Genomic DNA, 27202 nt, shown 5'->3' with positions numbered 1-27202 from the left:
AATGCCTGTTGGCAAACGTGTGATTTTAGTAAGGGTTTGAAAGTGGGGAGAGTGATTGTCTGTTGGATATGAAGGTTGAGGCCATCCAGGCTAAAGGAGGTCCTAGGAGCCTAAGGATTCCCCAAACCCTGTCCAGCAAGGAAGAACTGCAAGGGCCAAAGAATATAGAGTGGATCACTCAGACAGGTCAGACTTTGTTCAGCATCCCCCTGCCCAAAGCCCCTAGAAAGTCCAGTTGAGAGGGAAATGTGGACAGAACTGCCATCAGTACCCAGGTAGCTTTTCCCTGGAAAGGACCGAAGGGGACACAAAATGATCTGAGGATGTTCTGAAGAATATGAAATGGAGAGGGCCCACAGTCAACTTCTCCCACTCCAGTCTCTTCCTCCAACCTCCATATTCTAGAGAAGCCATGTGGCTCAGTGGAAAGAGCCCGGGCTTTGGAGTCAGAGGTCATGGGTTCAAATCTTAGCTCTGCCAATTGTCGGCTGTGTGACTTTGGGCAAGTCTCTGTGTCTTGGTTACCTCATCTGTAAAATGGGGATTAAGACTGTGAGCCCCCCGTGGGACAACCTGATCACCTTGTAACCTCCCTGGCGCTTAGAACAGTGTTTTGCACATAGTAAGCGCTTAATAAGTGCCATCATCATCCTCACCATCATCATCATCACCATCATCATCCTACTCTGAAATTCTCTTTCAGACAAGTTGGGAAGGGAAAGTTGAACCTCTTTAGATGTAGAAGAAGGAAAATGTATTTCTATTCAGACCAGAAATTAGGGAGTCTCAAGTCCCAAGATTTTTGCTCTTTGATCATGCTTTTTGCTCACCCCCAAGCTAACCTCCTGCCTGTCCATCTCTCATGACTCTTCTATCTCCAATCCACTGCTCATGCCTTTTCTTCCTGTCTGAAATACCCTCCCCATTAGCAAAGCATGTCCTTCTCCTCTTTCCAACCCTCCTAAAAAAAAAAAATCTCCTCCAGGTGACATTACTCCATTAATCACTCTGGCTTCCTGTGTATGTCATCCTATGTATTTATCTGTTTATTTATTGTACTTGCATTTAATTATGATGTTTGCATCTATATCCATCATACACTAAAATCCTTATGAGCAGGGAATGTTTAACATCATTAATCTACTATTAATCTAGTTGTAATAGTAATAATAATAATAATAGTAATAGTTGTGGTATTGGTTAAGTGCTTGTTATGTGCCAAGCACTGTACTAAGCCTTCGGGTAGGTACAAGATAATCAGGTCCCACTTGGGGCTCACAATCTAAGTAGGAGGGAGAACAGACGTTGAATAGCAGATGAGGGAACTGAGGCAAAAAGAAGTTAAGTGACTTACCCAAGACCACCCAGCAGGTAAATGGTGGAGGCGGGATTGTAACCCAAGTCCCCTGATGACCAGGCCAGTGCTCTTTCCACTAAGCCAGGCTGCTTCTCAGGTGGGTACTCAGTAAATGCTAGTACCAGAACTACCTAACGGTGGCAAATTCAATGTATGTCTACTGTTCCCCTCCTGTTATTCTACTGTAAACTCCTCATGGACTGGGATTATTTATTTTATTTCTTGTCCCTTTTAAGGGCCCAGTACAGTGTTCTGTACAAAGTAGCAGCTCAGTCTGGAACTCTGCACTCAGTTGGACCACATTTGGCATTCAATCCATACTACTGGTAATGATACAAACTCCCACCCACCCTGGACTCCCCTGCTCAAACTGTGAGCTCCAAACCCAGAGCTTCCCAGGGGGATTTGCTTATGTCAGTCAGTCAATTGTATTTATTGAGCACTTACTGTGTGCAAAGCACTGTACTAAGCACTTGGGAGAGCTCAATATAACAATATATGCAAGGAAAGCGAGCAGCTCTGCCCTCCCAGTGAGGAAAACTAAAGGCAAGCGTGGATGAGGCATGACCAACAGCTCAGCCATCCCACGGGGCTCGAGGGGAGACTTGCTACGTCAGGCCTGGCCAGGCAGTCCATTGTTCAAGAAAGAAAAGTGTTGGACCCGGGCAGGAGGAGGCAGCCAGGGAAACATGTTGGAACAAGGGGCTGTGAATGACCCTGCTGAAAGGGAAGAAGAAAAACAGCCATCTGACTTTGGAACATGGACTTCAGAGCAATTGTTTGCTAAAATGTCAAGCGGGCAGTGTAATTTGGCCCAGGTAAGGAAGACCCAAGGCTCTCTGCTGGGTGAGTTCTAGCTTTGAACATCTTCAATCAGCTCCCTCAGCGTTTCAGAAAAAGAACCTGATTTTGAAATTTAAGCAAAGATATTCTACAGTCAGTCAGTCGTATTTATTGAATGCTTACCGTGTACAGACACTGTATTAAGCGCTTGGAAGAGTACACTAGAACAATATAACAGACACATTCTCTGCTTACAGTGAGCTTTACAGTCTACAGTCCACAGGGGCTGGCCACATCCCTCTCTGCTCCCACTCTAGTCACCCCCATCTGCCCTCCCACCCCCCAGCATTGTCTGCCCCTTCCTCTATTTTCCAGCTTTCACCCTTCCCCCACAGGCCAAGTGCATATCCGGATATATTCACAGACAGTGGTTCTTCACTAATGTCTCCTTAGTTATTATATATGAGGAGACCAAGAGCTACTACCTCTTCTGTCTAAAGTACTCTTGAAACTGCATTCTGCAGAAAGTTGTTCCTTTGGGATTTTTTTATTATTATTGTTTTAAAAGACTATTTAATGAAGAAATATCTGCTTGGTCCTTATCCCAAGAATTTTCAACATAAAATCCCCAACCCAAATGGCAATGTCTTCATCTTCCCCTCACACTTCAAGCTGCCAGAATTTTAATGTGATACTCTATAGAGAAGCGTTTCCCATTGTAAACTATCCCCACCCAATTTTTGAAGGCTTTTGCAATGTTCCAATAGCCAGTTTGAAAGATAGTCCTGATACCTTGTTTTATATGAACTTTAATACACCAGAACCTTGGCGAAGTTTTGACTACATTGGGATGTTTTATGGCTTATTACGTTGAGTGAGTTGACTTCATATTGTGTCTGAGCACTAAGCTAATAGTTCTCCCTGCACTGCCAGGGACTTCACTTTCTGAAAGGGCTAAGAGGGGACGGGGGATGAAGCGCCCTCGGAAAGGAGAAAACGATCAGGTCCTGCAGACTCCCTGCTCCCTTCAAGCCATCTGCGGCAGCTATCGAAAAGGAAAGGTTTCTTCTGCCAGAGGGATGGACACTGGAATTAGACAAATTGAAATCTTTTCCCTTGGGGGCTTTAAACAGGGGACAGAAACCCAACAAAACTAGTAGACGGGTGAATAGCTCCAAGCTCATCATAATTCAACCCGATTCAGGGAGAACCTAGCATCTCTGTAAATCGGTTCAGCGGATGAAGGGAGAGGGGAAGAGAGAAAAATCCAGTCTGGGAAAGATTTCCACTAGTGCACACACACACTTCCAAAAGAACTGATTTTTAAAAACCCATTTGGAAAGAATTTTCTGAGATGAGAAAGATTGAGAGATTGTGTGGGTTTTGGTCTTTTTTTTTTTACAGGTGCAGAATGAGTGGCTTTTTTTTTTTTTTTGGTTCGTTGCAAAGTTGAATGCGGGGTCAAGAGTTCTAGCTGTAACCTCAGACAGGAATTCCAGATGGCGGGCTCGGGGCTGGAGCAACTCTCAGCTCATCAATTTGGTGGACTCGAGGCTCTGCTCTGGTTGTGGCCCCGGCTCCATCCCCAATGTGGCATTAATGCAGAACAAATTGAGACATATCCTCTAGGTAATTAGTTCCAGAATTTAAAAGATTTACGGTAAAATAATAGCGCGCAACTCCACCGAGCGCTTTGATGCGGAGCTTCTCCTCGGGCCCGATGGCAACCCCGGAACCCAAGTGCGGGAGAGCCAGGGCTGTGTGTGTATGGTGTGTGTGTGTGTGTGTCTGTGTGTGTGTGTTTTGCGGGGATTGTGTATTTCCGAATGAGTGGGTGACTTTTGAACCTTTTGATATTTTCAGCGGATTGTCCTTTGAGGGGCAGGGCGGATCCTTATTCTGGGGAGACCCCCTCCTCTTTCCCCGTCCCTCCCTTTCCCCCGGGGTCCCCGGTGGGTGAGCCCACTGTTGGGTAGGGACTCTCTCTATATGTTTTCAACTTGTACTTCCCAAGCGCTTAGTACAGTGCTCTGCACACAGTAAGCGCTCAATAAATACGATTGATTGATTGATTGATTGAGGTGTGAGTGTGGGTCTGGGGGTCGTGGGGTAGGGGGGAAGGGATGGTCCTCACACAGGACGCGACCACCCCCGTCCCCATCCACGTTCCCAGGCCCGTGCGGGAAAGCGAACCGAGACCGAGGGACTGCCAATTCCCAATCCCGTTTCACCGGGAGGCTCCCGCCAGGTGAAAATTCACCGGGAGGAGCCTGGAGAGGAGGGAGGCTGTGTTGAAATGGTTTCGACTCGGGAGGGAACTGAGGGCTTGGCACAGGGTATGGTGTTTGAGGCTGGTACGAGTAAGGATTTCATTTACATTAAATCCGGTGGATTATATTCACTCAACTTTATTTATTGAGCACTTACTGTGTGCAGAGCACTGTGCTAAGCGCTTGGGAAGGTCAAATCGGCAACAGAGACGGTCCCTACCCAACAACGGACTTACAGTCTAGAAGTAGTGTGTGCACACACGCACATACACAAACATATGCCCACAAACACACAGACACATAAACATCCCCCTAACACACACACACGAACACACACACACACCTCAAAACACACCTACATGGAAACTCGTTCACCCATTACTCTCCCCCATCTCACACGCATCAACAGGTACGGGATACAGAGCCTGAATTCCCGTTATCCCGGGGCTTGTGAATTGGGCGGGATAAAGGGATAAAGGTGTGTGTGGTGTGTGTGTGTGTGCGCACAAGCACACAGCCATTTTTACGTGTATTTTTAGTGGGTGAATATGCACATAGATTTCTAGGCTGTGAGCCCACTGTTGGGTAGGGACCGTCTCTATATGTTGCCAACTTGTACTTCCCAAGCGTTTAGTACAGTGCTCTGCACACAGTAAGCGCTCAATAAATACGATTGAATGAATGAATGTGTTTGTGTGACTGTATCTTTATTTGTGTATTTGGGTATACGTGTATTTGTACACCTAGAGGTGCGCACACATTTGCCTCTCCTCTCCGGAGCCAGGGTGCACGGAGATCGTTTTTGCAAAAATGGAGAAACCCGAAATGACCCGAGTTTGGCTGGTAAATGGCTGCGTCCCAAAAGTAGCCCGGTTGGGTCCTCCCGCCCACCAGGAAGCTTGGCTCAGTGGAAAGAGCCCGGGTTTGGGAGTCAGAGGTCATGGGTTCTAATCCCGTCTCCTCCACTTGTCGGCTGTGTGACTTTGGATAAGTCACTTAACTTCTCTGGGTCTCAGTGACCTCATCTGGAAAATGGGGAATAGGATTGTGAGCCCCACGTAGGACAACCTGATCACCTGGTATCTCCCCAGCGTTTACAAGAGTGCTTTGCACATAGTAAGCGCTTAACAATTATTATTATTACTATTATTTTCAGGGTGCAGTTGAGGCTGCTTCTGGCTGGCCCAGAGATCTCCCCCGGGGCCTCCTCGTCCATTCTCTCTCCCAGCCCTTGAAAGCCTGGAAGGCTTCGCGGAGTAGCCCCCAGAGGCCCACACCCAAGGAAACTTCACCATCTCCGCTCGGACCCGCAAAAACCCAACCGCGGCAAGACACGGACTCGACTCGAGCCTGCATGTCGTAGCTCAGAGAATACAGCATCAAAGGGGAGAGCAGGGGAAGCGGGAGTCTTGGGAGTCAGAAGTCGTGGGTTCTAATCCCGGCTCCGCCACTTGTCGGCTGTGTGACCTCGAGCAAGTCACTTCGCTTCTCCAGCGCTCAGAACACTGCTTGGCACATAATAATAATAATAATAATGGCATTTATTAAGCGCTTACTATGTGCAAAGCACTGTTCTAAGCCCTGGGGAGGTTAGAAAGTGATCAGGTTGTCCCACAGGAGGGCTCACAGTCTTCATCCCCATTTTACAGATGAGGTAACTGAGGCACAGAGAAGTTAAGTGACTTGCCCAAAGTCACGCAGCTAAGTGGCGGAGGCGGGATTTGAACCCGGTACCTCTGACTCCAAAGCCTGTGCTCTTCTCACTGAGTCACGCTGCTTCTCTGCAAGCGCTTAACCAATGCCAATATTATTATTATTCTCTGGGCCTCAGTTACCTCGTCTCTAAAAGGGGGATTAAGAAAGAGTGTGAGCCTCATGGGAGACGGGGACCGTGTCCAACCTGATTACCTTGTATCTACCCCAGCGCTTAGAACAGTGCTTGGCACATAGTAAGCGCTTAACAAATACCATCATTATTGTAATTATTATCTAATTATTATTATTGAAGCAGCGTGACTACTGGAAAGAGCCCGGGCTTGGGAGTCAGAAATCATGGGTTCGAATCCCGACTCTGCCACTTGCCAGCTGTGTGACCTTGGGCAAGTCACTTCACTTCTCTGGGCCTCATTGACCTCATCTGTAAAGTGGAGATCATCATCATCATCAATCGTATTTATTGAGCGCTTACTATGTGCAGAGCACTGTACTAAGCGCTTGGGAAGTACAAATTGGCAACATATAGAGACAGTCCCTACCCAACAGTGGGCTCACAGTCTAAAAGGGGGAGACAGAGAACAAAACCAAACATACTAACAAAATAAAATAAATAGAATAGATATGTACAAGTAAAATAAATAAATAGAGTAATAAATATGTACAAACATATATACATATATACAGTTGCTGTGGGGAAGGGAAGGAGGTAAGATGGGGGGATGGAGAGGGGGACGAGGGGGAGAGGAAGGAAGGGGCTCGGTCTGGGAAGGCCTCCTGGAGGAGATGAAGACTGTGAGCCCCACGTGGGACAATCTGATTACCTTGTATCTACCCCAGCGCTTAGAACAGTGCCTGGCACATAGTAAGCGCTTAACAAATACCCCCATTATTGTAATTATTATCCGAGGCAGGAAGGTGGGATCAGGGACAGGATCGGAAAGGGTCTACAGTTTAGGGCAGGGGCACTTATCCTACTCCTCCTCCTTCCTTCCTTCCCACTCCAAATTAGTTTTTTCCCCTGCCGGGAGGCTGAGGAAAAAATCCTCTAACTAACGGGGGTTTCCCAGGACTCTTCTCTTCGTCCCGCCCCGCGTAATCTCGGTCCGAAGCAGCGCTGGGAGAGAAGGAACGGATGGTGGAGCGCAGGGGGAAGTTAGAGGATAGAAGGGTCTCCATACATCTCTCTCGGGGCGTCTGCATCCCTCCTCAAACCGATTCTATTCCTCTCCGGCGCGAGAATAATAATAGTGATAATAATAATAATATTTGTAAAGCGCTTTCTAGGTGCCGAGCACTGTTCGAAGCGCTGGGGTAGATACAAGGTAATCAGGTTGTCCCACGTGGGGCTCACAGTCTTCATGCCCATTCTCCAGATGAGATCACTGAGCCCCAGAGACTAATAATGATGATGATGGCATTTATTAAGCGCTCAGAAGTGAAGTGACTTGCCCAAGGTCACACAGCAGAAGATGGGATTAGAAACCCACATCTTCTGACTCCCAAATCCGTTCTCTTGCCACTGAGCCACGCGAGAAGGCCCCAGTTGGGGAGTGGGGAGGGGAGACTTCGAGGCCAAAGTACGAGGCACCCTGCCCATCCTCCACACCCCTTCCCACCTCATTCATTCCATCGTATTGATGGAGCGCTTACTGTGTGCAGAGCACTGGACTAAGCGCATGGTTAGTACAAATCGGCAACATATTGGTCCCTACCCAACAACGGGCTTCCAGCCCAACCCAAACCCTGCCCACGCCTATGGCGACGGATGCAGAGCCCCCGCGTCCCGGGGAAGGGGGCGTGGAGGCGGGTCGGCGGGGAGAAGGGGTTCGCGGATCACCGCCCCCTCCCCGCCCTTCGGTGCTGGGCTTTCTCCCGTCCAGGGAAAGTTTCCCGTTGGGCGCGGACCTCCTCGGGCCCGGCCCCTCACGCCTGGCCTGGCCCGCCGCTCCCCAGCCCGGAGTGGGTGAGGGTCGGTGGGGGATCCCCTTCCTCCTCCTCCTCCTCCCCCCGTCCCCCTCCCCCTCCCCTTCCTCCTCCTTTTCCTCGTCCTCCTCCTCCTTTCCTCCTCCTCCTCCTCCTCCCCCGTCCCCCTCCTCCTTTTCCTCCTCCTCCCCCGTCCCCCTCCTCCTTTTCCTCCTCCTCCTCCTTTCCTCCTCCTCCTTTTCCTCCTCCTCCTTTTCCTCCTCCTCCTTTTCCTCCTCCTCCTCCTCCTTTCCTCCTCCTCCTCCTTTCCTCCTCCTCCTCCTTTTCTTCCTCCTCCTTTTCCTCCTCCTCCTCCTCCTTTCCTCCTCCTCCTCCTCCCCGTCCCCCTCCTCCTTTTCCTCCTCCTCTTCCTCCTTTCCTCCTCCTCCTTTCCCTCCTCCTCCTCCTCCTTTCCTCCTCCTCCTCCTTTTCCTCCTCCTCCTCATTTCCTCCTCCTCCTTTCCTCCTCCCCCCATCTCCCTCCTCCTTTTCCTCCACCTCCTCCTTTCTTCCTCCTCCTTTCCTCCTCCTCCACCTCCTTCTCTTCCCCCTCCTCCTTTCCTCCTCCTCCACCTCCTTCTCTTCCCCCTCCTCCTCTTCTTCCTCCTCCTCCTCCTCTTCCTCCTCCTCCTTTTCCTCCTCCTCCTTCCCTTCCTCCTCCTCCTTTTCCTCCTCCTCCTTCCCTTCCTCCTCCTCCTTTTCCTCCTCCTCCTTCCCTTCCTCCTCCTCCTTTTCCTCCTCCTCCTTCCCTTCCTCCTCCTCCTCCTTCTTCTCTTCCTCCTCTTCCTCTTCCTCCTCCTCCTCCTCCTCTTTTTCCTCCTCCTCCTTTTCCTCCCTTTCCTCCTCCTCCTCTTATTCCTTCTCCTGCTCCTCCTCCTCCTTTTCCTCCTCCTCCTCTTCCCCCTCCTCCTTTTCCTCCTTTTCCTCCTCCTGCTATTCCTCCTTCTCCTGCTCCTCCTCCTTGTCCTCCTTCTCCTCTTCCTCCTCCTTCTCCTTCTCTTCCTCCTCCTTTTCCTCCTCCTTCTGTTCCACCTCCTCCTTCTCCTTCTCTTCCTCCTCCTTTTCTCCTCCTTCTGTTCCACCTCCCCCTCCTCCTCCCCGTCCTCCCCCTCCTCCCCCTCCTCCCTCTCCTCCCCCTCCTCCCCCCGCCCTCCCCCTCCCCCCCAGCCCGTCCCCGCCCCTCCCTCCCGTCTCAGCCGCCGCTCCGGGCCGGGCCGGGCCGGGCCGGGCCGGGTCCCGTCCGAGGTGTGAACGGAGCGGAGCGGCGGAGGCTCCCGGCCCCTCCTCCCGCCCCCGCCAAGGCCGCCGCCCAACGGCCTCTTATTAGAGGCCGGGGCCGCCGGGGGGCGGGGGGGCAGCGGGGACGGACGGCGGGCCGGCCGGGCCGCCACCTCCCCCTTCCTCCACGCCCTCCTTCCTCCCGCTCCTCCCGCTCCCGGGGGTCGGGGTCCCCGTGGTCCCCGTCCCGGTCCGGGTCCCGCCGCCACCCTGGACTTCGTGCTGCCTCCGGAGCCGGGGGGCCCCGCCTGCGGCCCGGGGTCCGCCTGGAGCAAGGTGCCGGCGGGCCGGCGGGGCCGGGGGGCCGGCGGCGGCCCGGACCCTCCGCCCATGGGCTCGGACGGCCGGGACCTCAACGGGCTGCTGCCGGCCGCGGGCGCGGCGGGGCCGGGGCTGGGCGGCGGGGGCTGCGCCCTGGCCATGGGCGGCGCGGCGCAGTGGGGCCCGGTGCTGGACTTCTCCGGCCCGGGAGCCCCGGCCTACGGGCCCCTGGGGACCCCGGCCCCCATCCCCGCCGCCCCGCCGGCCCCGCCGGCCCCACCGGCCCCGCCACCACCCCCACCGCCCCCCCCGCCGCCGCACTCCTTCATCAAGCAGGAGCCGAGCTGGGGCGGCGCCGAGCCGCACGAGGAGCAGTGCCTGAGCGCCTTCACCGTCCACTTCTCCGGCCAGTTCACCGGCACGGCCGGGGCCTGCCGCTACGGCCCCTTCGGGCCGCCCCCGCCCAGCCAGCCGCCCGCCGCCCAGCCCAGGATGTTCCCCAGCGCTCCCTACCTGCCCAGCTGCCTGGACAGCCCGCCCGCCCTGCGCAACCAAGGTACCCACTGGGGAGGTGGAGGCCCACCGCGCGCGGAATAACAATCACCACCGTCGCCACATGTATTCGGCGCTTACTACGTGCCCAGCCCTGTTCTGAGAGCTGGGGGGAGGCCCCAGGGCGATCAGGTTGTCCTAGGACGGCTCACAGTCAACCCCCACTTGACAGATGAGGTCACTGAGGCCCAGGGAATTCAAGTGACTCGCCCAAACTCACACCGCTGCCTTCCCAAGCGCTCAGTGATCCCGACTCCGCCGCATGTCTGCTGTGTGACCGTGGGCAAGTCATTTAACATCTCGGAGCCTCAGTCACCTCATCTGTAAAATGGGGATGAAGATTGCGAGCCCCACGTGGGACAACTTGATCACCTTGTATCCCCCCCCCCCAGCGCTTAGAACAGTGCTCTGCACATAGTAAGCGCTTAACAAATGCCATTATCATTATTAGTAGTAGTACAGTGCTCTGCACACAGTAAGCGCTCAATAAATACGATTGATTGATTGATTGGTGGAGGCGGGTTTTGAACCCAGTACCACTGACTCCAAAGCCCGGGCTCTTCCCACTGAGCCACGAGACGGCAGAGGGGCCGTCCCCATCCCGGACCCATCCCGCTCCTCCCCGGCCTCTCGGGAAGCGCGCTAGGAGGAAATTGGGGAACTCCTAAACCGGGAGGCGGGGCGGGGGGGATACCCCGATGCCCAGCTAGGGAGAGCCGGGAGTAGAACCGGGCAGGCCGGGGAGCTTGCTGCGGGCAGGGGATGCGTTCGTTCATTCACCCAATCGTATTTATGGAGCGCTTACCGCGTGCGGAGCACTGGACCACGCGCTTGGAAAGCACGATTCCGTGCAAATACAACAAACAGAATGCGTCTGTTCGTTGGTGCTCACCCAAGTCCTTAGTACCGTACGGTAAGCGCTCAATAAATACGGTGGGATGAATGAGCGAAGGAACCGAACAGAGGGACAGAGCGGAGTCAGAGCCTGGACAGCGCGGGAAGGACTGGAGCAAAACTGAGGGCCGGGATGGAATAGATCTAGGACAGAACTAGGGGCCGGGAAAGAGAGGGAAGAGATCCAGGGCAAAACTGGGGGCCGGGATAGAGAGGAAATAAATCTAGGACAGAACTAGGGGCCGGGACAGAGAGGGAAATTGATCCAGGAAGAAAGTGGGTGCCGGGATGGGGAGGGGATAGATCTAGGACAGAACTAGGGGCCGGGACAGAGAGGGAAGAGATCCATGTCAAAACTGAGGGCCGGGATAGAGAGGAAATAAATCTAGGACAGAACTAGGGGCCGGGACAGAGAAGGAAATTGATCCAGGAAGAAAGTGGGGGCCGGGATGGAGAGGGGATAGATCCAGAACAGAACTGGAGTCTGGGACAGAGAGAGAAGAGGTCTGGGACAGAATCGGGGGCCGGGACAGCGAGGGAATACATCCAGAACAGAACTGGGGGCTGGGGCAGAGAGAGAAGAGGTCTGGGACAGAATCGGGGGCTGGGACAGAATGGAAATAGATCCGGGACAGAATCAGGGACTGGGACAGAATGGAAATAGATCCGGGACATAAAGTGGGGGCCGGAACAGAGCGAGAAAATGATGCTCTAGCGTCCTCTCCTAAGAGCTTAGTACAGCGCTCTGCACATAGTAAGCACTCAAGAAATATCATGGATTGATCGAGAATAGAACCGGGACAGATCTAGGGGCCGGGACAGTGCGAGAACAGATCCGGGACAAAACTGGGGGCCGGGACAGAGCGAAGATAGACCCGGGACAGAACCGAGGGCTGGAATGGAGAGAGAATAGATCGATTCTGGGGGGATCGGGACAGAACTGGCGGCCGGGATAGAGTGGAAATAGATCTGGGACAGAACCAGAAGTCAGGCCAGAGTCTGGACAGAGCGGGCAAGAGCCAGGATAGAGTTGGAGATGCTCTCCCTCGGCTCGGAAGCTCCAGGCTCGGCGGGGCTGCGCCGAACCATCCGTGGCTGGTTTCTATCCTTGGAAATAGTTCTTGAAATTGTGCTTCGAAATAGAATAACCTTCTTCCCTTCTACCCCGCCGGGCCTCCGCGCCCCCCTCCTCCCCCCGCACCATTATAGACCCTGAAGAAAAAGGTGCATTCTCTCCGAGACTGGAAACACTGGGCTTCCCGACCCGCAGAGCTCCTAGGGCAGGGCCGGGATTTACAGAAAGAGGCAATGTGGATTTGGTTTTATTTAGAAATTCGTGTAAGGAAAAGTCTCACTATTTGCGGGGAATTGACCGATTCCCGCTTGTTTCGATTAGGTTTCGACATGCTTCGTGTCCAAATGTGCGCGCCCATGGCGGGCACATACGAACGCAGGCGAATTTCTGGGCCGAGGGAGCGGCGGGGTAGGGTGCTGGAGAAGACGTTTGGGAAAATCTCGGGGAATAATCTCGTTCTGGTTCAATGTTGCTGAAAAGCGAGAATTCGTTTGGTCCGACAAGTCTCTCGGGAAAAGATTTGCGTAAGAAACGGGGACTGGTTTTTCGTGAGCGAAACTTTTTTGGAATTTCGCTTTTTGCTTGGATCCAGGAGAGAGAAACCGGCGGGGCTCCATCTGGGCCTGGGGGGGCCGGGGGAGGGGATCCCACCTTGCTACAGATAGTGGGGGTCGCCAGTTTCAACCGTAAACCGAAACGGACCGGACCTCAGTGCGTGGAATAGCTCATTTCTGAAACCCCGGCTCACCTAATAGTAACAGTAATAATAATGGTATTCGTTAAGCTCTGACTGTGTGCCAAGCACTGTACTGAGCGCTGGGGCAGATACAAGATCATCAGATGGGCACAGTCCCTATCCCACCAAGGGGATCACAATCTAAATAACAGTCTATCTTCCCAAGGGACATGATCCTGGGTCCCAGTGCTTTGGGGAATCAAATCCCCACACTATCCCGGCCCTTTCCCATCCTTCCTCTCCTCACCTAGAGGCCTTTCCAGACACCTGGGACTGCTTATTCCCGACCGAGAGGGGAATGGAAAACTGAGGCTGTGCCGAGACTGGGATGGACTGGGCGAAAGCAGGCTGAGTGGGTTTCTTCAGGGACGTGTGTTTTCTTTCAAGGCGTTTACCCTGACGGGCTGAGGAGCGAAACGGGGGAAGGAACAGAGAGACTCCAGCAAGCCCCCTCCCCCTGACCCCTTTCCCACCCCGAGGAGAAGGGTCGGGCAGCTCCGTGGGGATCCTCTGCCCTTGCGGGTTTTGTCCCCAGGGAGAGTAAAACGCCTGTCTCCCCTCCCTCCCTTACTTTCCCCCCCTCCTCCCTATAAAGAATCTGCATCCCCCGGGTTCGGGGGATTCTTCAGTCAAAAACTCATGGGGCAGCTCCCGAGGGGGAGGAAAGAGTGGGATGCGGTGGGAGGAAAGGCGGGGAGGGGGGGCGATGATGAGCAGCCCCCACATTGATCATCAAGTCACTTCCCTCGGCAGCAGATTTTGCAGGAAGCTGAGAATGCCTTCAGCCCAGGGGAGCTTCCCACTCTCTCCCCCTCCGCCCACTGTCCCCACCCCTGAGCCCCTCGGGGTTACCGCAGACGGAGGGACCCCGGCCGGCAGAGATCCAGTCTCCAGCTGACACGAGGAGGGGAAGCCGGGAACTCTCTTTCCCTTGTGTGCCCCCCGCACCTCCCCCCACCATACAAAATAGTGGATAAAATGGGTTAAAACTGGTGTGCGAGCCTGTCTGCCTGTCTGTGTAAGGGTGCGTATTTACGTTTATGAGTTCCCGTGGGTGTGGGAGTGTAGTATGAGTGTGGCCCCGAAGTGCCCCCTGCCCACCCCCCCGGGGGAGCCCACCTTCCTCAAGAAGCGAGTCTGACACTGACCGACTGACCAACTGGCCCTCAGATGTTCAACCGTTTCTGTCTTCCAACGTCCCAGGGGTCAAGGACCCCGCGCTCTTGGCGTCGGGTCGGAGAAACAGAACTGAGGGGGTCGCGGGCTTTCTGATGGGGGACCTCGAGCCCCCGTTCCCGGGGCTGGCGAAGGGTGTCAATCAATCAATCAATCAATCAATCGTATTTATTGAGCGCTTACTGTGTGCAGAGCACTCTACTAAGCGCTTGGGAAGTACAAGGTGGCAACATATAGAGACAGTCCCTACCCAACAGTGGGCTCACAGTCTAGAAGGGGGAGACAGAGAACAAAACCAAACATACTAACGAAATAAAATAAATAGAATAGATGACCCTCGGTGCCACCCTCTGCCTCCTCCTTTGCTGAAACACAGAAACCTCCGCTGCGGCCGCCCGCGGGCACTCAAAAACGATTAGGGGTGAACATAGAGAATCGTTTTTCTTCTTGTTGTTTTCACTTAAACGAGGCTCAGCTTCTGGGCGGGGCGGGGGGGATTCTTGCCCTGTCCGAGCCGAGCCCTTGACCCCGTTAACTCTCCTCGCAGGCAGGGCTCGCGTCCGGGACTCCGCCTAGGGACTGAACCCGAGAGGCCAGTGGGAAAGCCAGCGCTCCAATCAATCAATTAATCAATCAATCAAGCAGTGATATTTCATTCATTCATTCAGTCGTATTTATTAAGCGCTTACAATGTGCTGAGCACTGTACTAAGCGCTTGGGAAAGCACGATACGGCAATAAAGAGTGACAATCCCTGCCCACAACGGGCTCACAGTCTGGAGCGCTTTATTGTATTTATTGAGCGCTTACTACGCGCAGAACACTGTACTAAGAGTTTGGGAGAGTACCACGCAACAAATTGGTAGACAGGATCCTTGTCCACAACGAATTTAGTCTTTCCGGCAGACCGGGACCAACCTGGGCTTCTCTTCCCTCCCCCACCGACCCGAGACCCCCTCCCAGGGCCAGTATCCCCCGGCTAATCTTTTTTCCCTACCGAAGTTCCCTGAAGGCTAAGCCCCCCACGTCGGGGGCTCGGAGACGATTCTGCCGTCGTCGGGGTCCTGAGGTCATTCATTCATTCATTCAATCGTATTTATTGAGCGCTTACTGTGTGCAGAGCACTGTACTAAGCACTTGGAAGGTACAGTTCGGTAACAGATAGAGACAATCCCCAACGGGCTCACAGTCTAGAAGTGGGAGACAGGCAACACAACAAAACAAAGTCGGAGAGGAAGGGGAGGGAGAGGGATCGGGAATGGGATCTGTAAGAGATGGAGGAGGGAGAGAGCCCAGGGGGAATCTATCTGAAAGGGATCAGGAGGAAATGGCGAAAGGGATGGAGAGAAGGTTCTGGAGGACGATCTGGAAGAAGCAGAGGTCGGTTCGGACAAAGCTATCCCGCCATGAGCCCCCGAGGATTCTTGCAGGGTGTCGGTAGGAGAGGGCCGAGGGGCCTGGTACGGGCGGGGAGCTGGAGGAAGGAAAAGAGAGGGAGGGAAACGAGGAGTCTTTAGCAATCCCGGACTCGCCTTCCCCTCCCACGGTACGTGGGGTCCCCGTAGAGAGCACAGAACACCCCACTCCCAACTCAAATAGTATTCCAACCCTTCCAGTACCCCCCCAAGTCCAGCCTTTTCCATGAAGACTCTCCCTCCCCCATAGAGTTTCTACTGGAAATGGACAGACCCGCGTCTCCATGAATGAAGTGAAATGAACTGTGGGTGCAATTCAGGGGAAGCACCGCGCTTGGCATCAATTATCCGGTTGATTAAAGGCAGATGCGTAGTTTTCGTTTTGCCTGAACTATCTCAGCCCCTCTTGGGCGGTGGAGACCCCCGCCCTTCAATGGTGGGTCATGGAACAGGGGGAGGTCTGCTCTGGCACCTGGGATTCCCGAGAAGGGAAACGGGGCAACCCACCCAGCCGCAGCCCCGAAATGCGGAGCCAGGGTCGGTCTCCGTCGGGATTTTCCTGAGCGCCAAATCCAGGTGACGGCGCGGGAGCGGCTCAAGGGAATTAACCACCGGCTCCGTCCCCGGGCAGATCCATCATTCATTCAATCGAATTTATTGAGCGCTTACTGTGTGCACAGCACTCTACTAAGCGCTTGGAAAGTACAATTCGGCAACAGAGACAATCCCTAAACAACAACGGGCTCACAGTCTGGAAGGAGGGGGGAGACAGACAACAAAACAAAACAAGTAAAACAGGCATCAATATAAATAAATTGAATTATGGGTAGATGCACATCATTAATAAAATACATAGAATAATTAATATGTACATATATACACAAGTGCTGTGGGGCGGGAAGGTGGTTAAATTAGAGGGAGGGAGTCAGGGCGATGGGGAGGGGAGGAGGAGCAGAGGAAAAGGGGGCTTAGTTTGGGAAGGCCTCCTGGAGGAGGTGAGCTTTCAGTAGGGCTTTGAAGGGGGAACGTGTGTTAAATTGGAGGATGTGAGGAGGGAGGGCATTCCAAGCCAGAGGTAGGACGTGGGCCAGGAGTCGATGGCGGGACAGGCGAGACCGAGGCCCAGTGAGGAGGTAAGCAGCAGAGAGCCTTCATCCTTGTGTTTCTCTGCATTTACCGCCGAGAATGAATCTGAGAGCACGGGAGAAGGGGCAAGAGATTGACGGGTGATGGCGAGGAGAAGCCTCTAGGAATCTCTGTCGGGACACAGTTGGGAGGAACCCAGGAAAGGTTCTCTTCTGAGCCCGTACCTCCCATTCTTTAGCCACTTAATCAATCAACGGTATTTACTGAGCGCTTACTGGGGGCAGAACACTGTGTCCACAAAGATTTAGTTGCCGAAACCTCCTCGTCGGTCCCCGCATTATTATCATTATTATTAATTATCGTATTTATTGAGCGCTTACTATGTTCAAAGCGCTGCACTAAGCGCCTGGGAGAGTACAATATAACATCAAATACATTCCCTGCCCACAACCAGCTCAGTCTTAGCTTTGCTCGAAGGTCCAGAGAAACAGATCGGGGCAGTGCTTGGCCCAGTGTCGACTGTCTCTGTTGCCGAATTCTACTTTCCAAGCGCTTAGTATAGTGCTCTACACACAGTAAAGCGCTCAATAAATACGACTGAATGAATGAATGACCAGAGGGTGGGAGCTCGACTGGAAGAGAGTGGCTGGGCGCAGGGGCTAGTTTCTGGGAGGAAGGAGAGGAGGGAGAGGCTGAATGAGCCCAGACGATTTATTTCCCCGTCATCCCACCAACCCCTTTCAGGAAAACTGGCATGGGACCCACGGGGGCTGGGGATGGGTGCTTGACTCCCGTTTGACTCTCCGGGCTCTCCCGACGCAGCCCGTTGTTGGGTAGGGACCGCCTCTATATGTTGCCGACTTGTACCTCCCAAGCGCTTAGTCCAGTGCTCTGCACACAGTTAAGCGCTCAATAAATACGACTGAATGAATGAATGAATCCGCAGTCCATTTATTCCGGGAAAAAGGAGAAATCTTTCCTGATGCTCAGAAGAGGAGGGGGAGGGAAGAAGAAAAGGAGGAGGACAAGGGGTGACGGGGTCGGGGGGAGAGGAGGAGGAGGTGATGGAAGGTAGAAAAAACTCTGGTTTTTTGGTCGCCCTCGCCTTAGGGTTCGCCCGGTGCGTGGTGAAGCCATCAGGAAACCCGCGGAACCGGGCATGGCTCGTACTTCTACTGGGAAAGCTGGGAAATCGGGCCTTTTCTCCCGCACCCGCCGCAAGCCGGTGCCCTCGGCCCTCTCATTTAGTCATTCATTCAATCGTATTTATTGAGCGCTTACTGTGTGCGGAGCACTGTACTAAGCGCTTGGGAAGTACAAATCGGCCACAGATAGAGACAATCCCTACCCAACAACGGGCTCACAGTCTCGGCCGAGCCAAGGGGGTCCAGGACAGGTGCGAGGCCTCGGGGCGCGGGGCAGGGAGAGGATGCGTGCGTGGGAATAAGTTTGGCCGGGGTAGGGTGGGGGGCTGGGGACCACCCCCCCTTTTAACAAGAACCTCTCTCTCCCCATCCATCACCCCATCCCACCCCCCCCGGCCCACTGCAGGCTACAGCACGGTCACCTTTGACGGGACGCCCAGCTACGGACACACTCCCTCGCACCACGCCGCGCAGTTTCCCAACCACTCCTTCAAACACGAGGACCCCATGGGGCAGCAGGGATCGCTAGGTAAGGGCGAGGGACACCCCGGCCCCCTCCCCGCCCCGGGAGGGAGGAGAGGGGAAGGGGAGCAGCAGGAGGATGGAGAAGCAGCGTGGTTTAGTGGAAAGAGCCCGGGTTTGGGAGCCAGAGGACGGGGGTTCTTATCCCGGCGCCGCCACCTGTCCGCTGTGTGACCTTGGGCAACTCACTGAATTTCTCTGAGTGACCTCATCTGGAAAATGGGGATTAAGACTGTGAATCCCACGTGGGGCCACCTGATGACCTCGTATCTATCCCAGCGCTTAGAATAGTACTTGACACAAAATAATAATAATAATAATGGCATTTATTGAGCGCTTCCTATGTGCAAAGCACTACTCTTAACGCTGGGGAGGTTACAAGGTGGTCAGCTTGTCCCACAGGGAGGGCTCGCAGTCTTAATCCCTATTTTACAGATGAGGTAACTGAGGCCCAGGGAAGTGAGGTGACTTGCCCAAAGTCACGCAGCCGACAAGTGGCGGAGCCGGGATTAGAACCCATAGACCTCTGACTCCCAAGCCCGCGCTTTTTTCACTAAGCCACGCTGCTTCTCTAAGTAAACGCTAAACAAATACTGTTATTATTATTAATTATTATCGCTACCAGCGGGGCCCCTTAGCCAAAATCCCACTCAGAGCGAAAAGCGAGCCGACTCCTGCCCCGCCCCCGGCCCCTCTGCCCCTGATCTAGAGCTCCTGAAGGGTGCCCCCTCCCCCAATTCCGTTGCTCTGACCTCCTCCCCCGTTCCCTGTGTCTGACCCCTCCACTGATGCCAACTTGTACTATATGTACTATATGTTGCCAACTTGTACTTCCCAAGCGCTTAGTACAGTGCTCTGCACACAGTAAGCGCTCAATAAATACGATTGATTGATTGATTGATTGATTGATGCGGACCCCTGTCTCCACAGGCGAGCAGCAGTACTCGGTGCCTCCCCCGGTCTACGGCTGCCACACGCCCACGGACAGTTGCACAGGTAGCCAGGCTCTGCTGCTCAGGACTCCTTACAACAGGTTGGTAGACGCCCCCTCCCCATTTCTATTCTATTCTATTTTATTTTGTTAGTATGTTTGGTTTTGTTCTCTGTCTCCCCCTTTCAGACTGTGAGCCCACTGTTGGGTAGGGACTGTCTCTATATGTTGCCAATTTGTACTTCCCAAGCGCTTAGTACAGTGCTCTGCACACAGTAAGCGCTCAATAAATACGACTGATGATGATTTCCCTCCTCCGCTGAAGCGCTCCGGCCTTGCCCGCTGTCCGGGGTCCTGGGTCCTCGTCTGCCCTAAAGCAGGGGGGCGGGGGCAGAGGCAGCTTGCCTGGGAAGACGGGGCGGCTCATTCAGTCCGGAAAAGAGGACGGCCAATGGGTCCAGGCTGCCTGATGCCCCCCTCCCCGCTCCACCGGGTTGCCCTCGCCGTCTAGGGCAAGGACTGGCCACCTCCAAGGTCGCCAAAGTGGGTGGGGGCTGCGGTTTGCGGGGAGGAGGAACGGGCCTGCCTCAGTGAATTCCAAGGGTGATGCGAGTGTGCGCAACTGTGTGCCGACGGTTGTTCATATATTCATTTAGTCATCATCATCAATCGTATTTATTGAGCGCTTACTGTGTGCAGAGCACTGTACTAAGCGCTTGGGAAGTACCAATTGGCAACATATGGAGACAGTCCCTACCCAACAGTGGGCTCGCAGTCTAAATTTAGTCGTATTTACTGTGTGGCTCAGTAAGCTTTGTCGCTATATGTTGCCAACTTGTACTTCCCAAGCGCTTAGTACAGTGCTCTGCACACAGTAAGCGCTCAATAATACAATTGATTGATTGATTGATTGTGTGCAGAGTGCTGTACTAAGCGCTTGGAAAGTTGCCAGCCGTGTGACTTTGGGCAAGTCACTTCACTTCTCTGGGCCTCAGTTATCTCATCAGTAAAATGGGGATTAAGACTGAGCCCCCGTGGGACAACCTGATCATCTTGTAACCTCCCCAGCGCTTAGAACAGTGCTTTGCACATAGTAAGCGCTTAATAAATGCCATTATTATTACTGTTATTAAAGTACAATTCGGCAACAGATAGAGACAGTCCCTAGAAGCTGCGACGACAGATTCAAAGAGAGGTATAGATTCAAGGTCAGTAATAGTACTACCATTAGACCGCCATTCAAGGTCAATCAATCAATCAATCGTATTTATTGAGCGCTTACTGTGTGCAGAGCACTGTACTAAACGCTTGGGAAGTACAAGTTGGCAACATACAGAGACAGTCCCTACCCAACAGTGGGCTCACAGTCTAGAAGGTCAATAATATTATTACCATTAGACCGCCCACTACAATATTAGAGGGCAAATCAGAAAGTTAGCGGAGTTAGATGGTCAATTTTCTCACCGCGAGCAACCATCACACGGCTCTGGGCCGCGGGGTGAACTCTGCCGTTGATCCAGGCCAGGCAATGTTCATGTTTTTATGATATTGTTGTGTTACCGGGCCGCCGTACATGCCTGTGGTTGAATACGAAATGTTGCGCGTGGTTAGGTAGGGGTGCCAACCCGTGTGTCTTTGGGAGTGGGCCCTCTCGAGTGTATTTCGACTTGCACGAAGGCACAAGCCAGAGGGGCTCGAGGAGGAGCAGTATGGCCTAATAGATATGCTTCGCACATAGTGAGCGCCTAACAAATACCATCATCATCATCATCATCATCATCATTATTGTTATTTTATTATAGAGAGCACGAGCCTGCCGGTCATAAGGTCATGGGTTCTAGTCCCGGCTCCGCCACTTGTCTGCTGTGTGACCTCGGGTGACTCACTTCACTTCTCTGGGCCTCAGTTCCCTCATCTGTAAAATGGGGATTAAGACTGGGATCCCTATGTCGGACGGGGATCGTGTCCAACCCAATTATCTTGTATCAACCCCAGCGCTTAGAACAGTGCCTGACACATAATAGGCGCTTAACAAATACCACTATGATGGTGAGCCCACTGTTGGGTAGGGACTGTCTCTATATGTTGCCAATTTGTACTTCCCAAGCGCTTAGTACAGTGCTCTGCACATAGTAAGCGCTCAATAAATACGATTGATGATGATGATGTTGTTGATGATGATAGGATTGAGGATTTCACATCCCTTTACTCCGGCCTCCCCCCCCCCCCCCCCCGCCACCCCGCCGCGGGCCATACCCTCCGCCATCTGTGGACCACCTTCGGAGGACCACTGCTCGCCACTTTCTTGGGGTCCCCCCTCGAAGGAGCCCCTTCCCGGAGTCTCCTGCAGATCGGACAGCCAGCCCGTCCCGGCCTGGTCAGCCCGGACCGTTGGGGCGGCCGACACCGGGAAGGCCTGGGTCCACCCGGGCTCTTTCCCTTTCCCCTTGGGATCCGGGACAGCGGGTCCCCCCGCCCGCACCTTCCTCCTCCTCCTCCTTTTCCTCCTCCTCCTCCTCTTTCTCCTCCTCCCCTTCCCCCTTCTCTTCTTCCTTCTCCCTCCTTCTCCTCCTCCTTCTTCTCTTCCTCCTCCTCCTCCCCTTTTCCTCCTCCTCTTCCTCCTTCTCCTCCTCCTTCTCTTCTTCCTCCTCCTCCTCTTCCTCCTCGTCCTTCTCCTCTTCCTCCTTCTCCTCTTCCTCCTCTTCCTTCTTCTCCTCTTCCTCCTTCTCCTCCTCCTCCTCCTTCTTCTCCTCCTTCTCCTCTTCCTCCTCCTCCTTCTTCTCCTCCTTCTCCTTCTCTTCCTCTTCCTCCTTCTCCTCCTCCTCCTCTTCCTCCTTCTCCTCCTCCTCCTCCTCTTCCTCCTCCTCCTCCTCCTTCTCCTTCTCCTCCTCTTCCTCCTTCTCCTCCTCCTCCTCTTCCTCCTTCTCCTCCTCTTCCTCCTCCTCCTCCTCCTTCTCCTCCTCCTCTTCTTCCTCCTTCTCCTCCTCTTCCTCCTCCTCCTTCTTCTCCTCCTTCTCCTTCTCTTCCTCCTTCTCCTCCTCCTCCTCCTCCTTCTCCTCCTCCTCCTCCTCCTCCTCCTCTTCCTCTTTCTCCTTCTCCTCCTCCTCCTCTTCCTCCTTCTCCTCCTCCTCCTCTTCCTCCTCCTCCTTCTTCTCCTCCTTCTCCTCCTCCTCTTCCTCCTTCTCCTCCTCCTCCTCTTCCTCCTTCTCCTCCTCTTCCTCTTTCTCCTCCTCCTCCTCCTCCTCCTCCTCCTCCTCCTCCTCTTCTTCTTCCTCCTCCTCCTCCCTCTATTGATTGTGCAGTTTCTGGAGCTGTTGGCCGGCGCCGCCCCGGCCCTCCCGGATAGGGCTGCTTAGGAACCGGCACTGACCTCCCCTCGCCCCCGGGCCCGACCCTCCCGTCCCTCCCTGCCTCCCCTCGCCCTTCCCCTCTCCCTCCCCCGGATGACGTCAAGGGAAGGAGGCGGTGAGGTCATGACGGAAGGAAAGCCGCCGGCCAGGGCGGGGTGGGCTGAGACCCTCAGGTGGGAGCCAGAGGCGGGGGGCGCGGAAAGCTGGGGTTCCTCCATCCGGCACCCGCGCCCTCGGGGGCCTGCTGGAGTCGGGCTCCGCCAGGCGAACTGCCCCGGGGGGGCTCCAGCTCTCAATCAATCAATCAATCAATCAATCGTATTTATTGAGCGCTTACTGTGTGCAGAGCACTGTCAGCCCGGGCGTCCCATCCTCTCAGTCCGTGCAAAGGAAACAGCGTGGCTTAGTGGCAAGAGCGCGGGCTTGGCAGTCAGGGGGCGTGGGTTCTAATCCTGACTCTGCCACTTGTCTGCTGTGTGACCTTGGGCAAGCCGTTCCACTTCCCTCTGCCTAAGTGACCTCATCTGGAAAACGGGGATTAAGGCTGTGAGTCCCACGTGGGACAACCCTGATTACCTTCTATCTACCCCTGCTCTTAGAACCGTGCTGGGCGCGTAGTAACCGCTCTATGAGAAGCAGCGTGGCTCAGTGGAAAGAGCCCGGGCTTTGGAGTCAGAGGTCATGGGTTCAAATCCTGGCTCCACCACTTGTCAGCTGTGTGACTTTGGGTAAGTCACTTAACTTCTCTGGGCCTCAGTTCCCTCATCTGTAAAATGGGGATTTAAACTGTGAGCCCCCTGTGGTACAACCTGATCATCTTGTGACCTCCCCAGCGCTTAGAACAGTGCTTTGCACATAGTAAGCGCTTAACAAATACCATTATTATTACAAATACCATAATTACTATTATTGTTATGCGACTACTCCTTGGGCCTTGAATCCGGGCGTCTGGCCGTCCTTGGGGCTGGGGGTCCCGCTCCCTCTGTGCCGGTCCTGGATTTTGGGAGTGCGGTGGGGAGGAGGTAAACTGTGTCTCTCAGCCCCGGACACCTGCACCGTGCGGAGATCCAGTTTATACCGGGGGGAGGCGGGGAGAGAGTGGGGACTGCGTAGGACGGAGTCAACGGGAACGGGGCCTTTGACCTCTCTCCCTGTTCCCTCCTATGGAGCAAGTGTGTTTGTGTGTGTGTGTGTGCGTGTGTGTGTGTGTGTGTGTGTGTGTGTGTGTGTTGGGGGACGGCTCGTCCTGCCACACTCCTCGAGGCATCTGACAAGGAGGCAGAAGCTCTTCCTTCTGCCTCAGTGTCCCCACCGGCCCCGGCCAGTCCCCCCACAGCCTTCCCCTCCTCCGGGTCCGGGGCCACCGAGTTGCACAGTGGAGTCATTCCGCCTCGGCAGTCTCACTCTCCGGGAAGATAACTTTGTTTTTTGGATGGCATTTGTTAAGCGGTGACCCTCAACCAATCGTATTTATTGAGCGCTTACTGTGTGCAGAGCACTGGACGAAGCGCTTGGGAGAGTACAGTGTAACATAGTTGGCAAACAAGTTCCCTGCCCACTACGAGTTACTCTATGTCGAGCGCTGTTCTAAGCGTTGGGGTAGATAAAAAATAATCAGGGCGAACTCAGTCCCTGTTCCACCGGGGCTTGGAGCCTAAGTAGGAGGGAGAATAGACAAGGAACCCCCATTTTATAGTTAGAACCGAGGAACAGAGAAGTCAAGTGACTTGCCCAAGGTCACACAGCAGGCAAGGGGTCATAAAGGATACGTCCTCTGAGTCCCAGGCCCGTGCGTTATCCGCTAGGCCACACCTCTTCTCGCCTCCCCCTCCCCGCAAGAACCGCAACCCCTGCCGCCATCCTTAGGGGCCTGGTCCTTATGTTGCCGATTTGTACTTCCCAAGCGCTTAGTTCAGTGCTCTGCACATAGTAAGCGCTCAATAAATACGATTGAATGAATGGTCCGGTTCTTCTTCCGCAGCTGTTCATCCTTCCGCCCGGAGCTCGGCGCGCGTTGTGTGCATGTGTGAATACGTGTGAGTGTGTGTGTATGTGTGTGCGTACGTGTCGTGGGTGGGACTGTGGGGGAGGTACGGGGTCTCCGGGTGGAGGATCAGGACCATTTTCCACAAAGACCCGCAACATGTGGCGGGTGGTTTTGTGTGTTTGGATGTTTGTATACTCGTGCGGGCGTATGCATGTGTATTTGTGTGTATTTGCCTAAATGCATGGGTGGGTTGGGTCTGTGTGCTTATGGACGTGTGTTTTTGTGCGTATATGTATGCGTATGCATGTATGTTTTTGCCCGGGAAGGCGGGAAGGACTATCAGGGAAGGGGAGACTGCTGGAAATTGAGGCTCAGAGCCCCGGAGAGAAAGGCACAAGAAGTTAGGACGGAACCGAGAAGCAGCGTGGCTCAGCGGAAAGAGCACGGGCTTTGGAGTCAGAGGTCATGGGTTCAAATCCCGACTCTACCAATTGTCAGCTGTGTGACTTTGGGCAAGTCACTTAACTTCTCTGTGCCTCAGTTCCCTCATCTGTAAAATGGGAATTAAGACTGTGAGCCCCACGTGGCACAATCTGATGACCTTGTATCCCCCCAGCGCTTAGAACAGTGCTTTGCACATAGTAAGCGCTTAATAAATACCATTAAAAAAAAAAAACCGTTGCCCGAACCGAGGTGTGGGGAATTCCTTACCCCTCTCCCCGCCCCTCTGCAACTCCCCCAAGGCCATTCCCACCCCTTATCCAGCCCCCGATCTCTATCCGCCTGCAGGGACCTCGGGAGTCTCCGGGGCGCAGAGCGATCCGCGTTTTCCTCGGCTGGAGTCCTGACAGCCAGCATCCCTCTCTGCCTTAGGTCTTAGTTTCCCGGAGCGGCTGGGCCCTAGGTCCAGCCCCCTGCAACCCACCTCCTCACCTCCCTCGCCGGGAATCGCCTTTCACCCCTTTTCCCCGTAACTCTCGGTCACCCAGAACCCCGACCTTTCGCCCCGCCTTGCTCAGATTCATTTCTGTCTCACCATTAAAGTCATTCTTTTCCTCTTCCATGCTCGTGCTCCCATCTGCAATCCCGCAGGAGATGCGTTTGAAGCCTGATTCGGTCTTCGTGTCGACTTTCTGTGAAGCTCCATCCTTCTCCGAGGTTGAAGCAAAAAATGAGGCCAAAAAAAAATCAACAACAAAAAATTATTTCCCTAGTGTGGCCTTGATAGCCCTTAACTACGATGTGCATTCTAGATGTCAGGTTTTAAAAGGAAGAATAGATACCCGTTTATTCTGGATGAACCAGGCATTCACTCTGAGAATTCATCCCTGGGATCCTGATTACTTGACATAGTGATAAGCCCTTTTGTATGGGGCTGTATTGTAACCCACTGCCTTTAGGAATGCTCTCCAGTTTCAAGGGCCTTGGGCTGTCTCATTTAGCTAGTGGGGCTGAAATAGAGAAGGTGGCTCTCTAGTCCTCTCAGTACGTTCATCCAAAAATGGGGACAGAGGCTAATGTGATCCCTCTAAGAGTCTGGAGAATGTTACCTTTTCTGTACCTGCCCTGGTCCAAATTAATGCAACTTATGTGAGTCTCACTCTCTAGTTCCTCTTGGCACTGACCAAGCTCTTTCCTGGGAACACTTTGGAGGAGGTGGGCGGATGATTTTTTGGTCTAGCTTCTTGGTCTCCGGTAGAGAGATTGTCACATTCACTGACTTCACCTTGCTTTCGATATTCTTCTCCCTCTAAGGCTCCTGCTAGCACCTTACTTACCTGAGAAATTGGAAGGTGGTAGGCTTATTAGTAGCTGCAAAGAACAAAGGCTGATAATCCCAGGGACTTTAATTCATTAATAATTGTTTGTTTTAGTTGTTTAATCATCTATTTTTTTCCTCCATGAGATCCTTGACCCTCCTCCCTTCTCTTCTGTCTAAAACAGGGAAAAAGGGTTTTGAAAACCATTTGAGAAGGTCCTTGTCTCAGGTATTGCCTGCATGCTGCATTTGAACCTCTGTACCCACCCAGCTCTTCCAATCCTCTTCCTCCTTTCCTCTTCCCCACGTCTGCCCCATAGACTCTGCTCTGAAGGTTGAAATAAATTTAACCTTTACTATTCCAGCGCAATGACCGAATAAAATAGTTGTCTGGGAAACAAGAACAGGGGCAGGACTGTAATTGTAATACATCAATCAGTGGTATTTATTGAGTGCTTACCGTGTGCAGAACACCGTATTAAGTACTTGGGAGAATACAATAGAGTAAGTAAGCACAATTGTTGTCCTTATCTCTTCCAGGTAACATTCTGACTCTGCACATATTTCCTAGAATCCCTCCTTTTCAGGTCAGCAGAGTTCCAATCCAGCAATATATATATATATATATATATATATTTATTTGTGGATTTAGGCTCCAGGAATTCAATCTCAGTAGATGTCAGGAAAAAGTTTTGGATCTTGAAGGTGGGTTTAGCTCATACCTGCACTGAGTCTTCTTTAATAAAGCTGTGAATGTATCAAATGCTTCTATTTTTCCACAGTGCCTTTAGATCAGCGATCCAGTTTCACCCTCACACATTTCCTGTGAGATTATTATTCCCATTTTGCAGGCCCAAGGAACCAAAATGTGACTTCCCTAAAGTCACAAAGCAGGATAGTGGCAGAGCTAGGATTAAAGCACAGTCCTCTTCCCTCCTGAACCTGTGC

General features: G+C 53.4%; 1 protein-coding gene across 1 annotated transcript in view; it reads left to right on the top strand.

Moving 5' to 3' along the window:
* Positions 1-7881: 7881 nt before the first annotated feature.
* The window catches only part of WT1 (WT1 transcription factor), a 57034-nt gene continuing 37713 nt past the window's right edge, over positions 7882-27202 (top strand). The window contains exons 1-4 of the mRNA XM_038765209.1: positions 7882-8085; positions 9346-10183; positions 18112-18234; positions 19158-19260. Coding sequence (XP_038621137.1) covers positions 7882-8085; positions 9346-10183; positions 18112-18234; positions 19158-19260 — 1268 coding nt within the window. The remainder of the gene's footprint in view (positions 8086-9345; positions 10184-18111; positions 18235-19157; positions 19261-27202) is intronic.

This window comes from Tachyglossus aculeatus, chromosome 22, assembly GCF_015852505.1.
Source record: "Tachyglossus aculeatus isolate mTacAcu1 chromosome 22, mTacAcu1.pri, whole genome shotgun sequence".
NCBI classification, from domain to species: Eukaryota; Metazoa; Chordata; class Mammalia; order Monotremata; family Tachyglossidae; genus Tachyglossus; species Tachyglossus aculeatus.
This window is presented reverse-complemented; position numbering and strand designations above follow the sequence as displayed.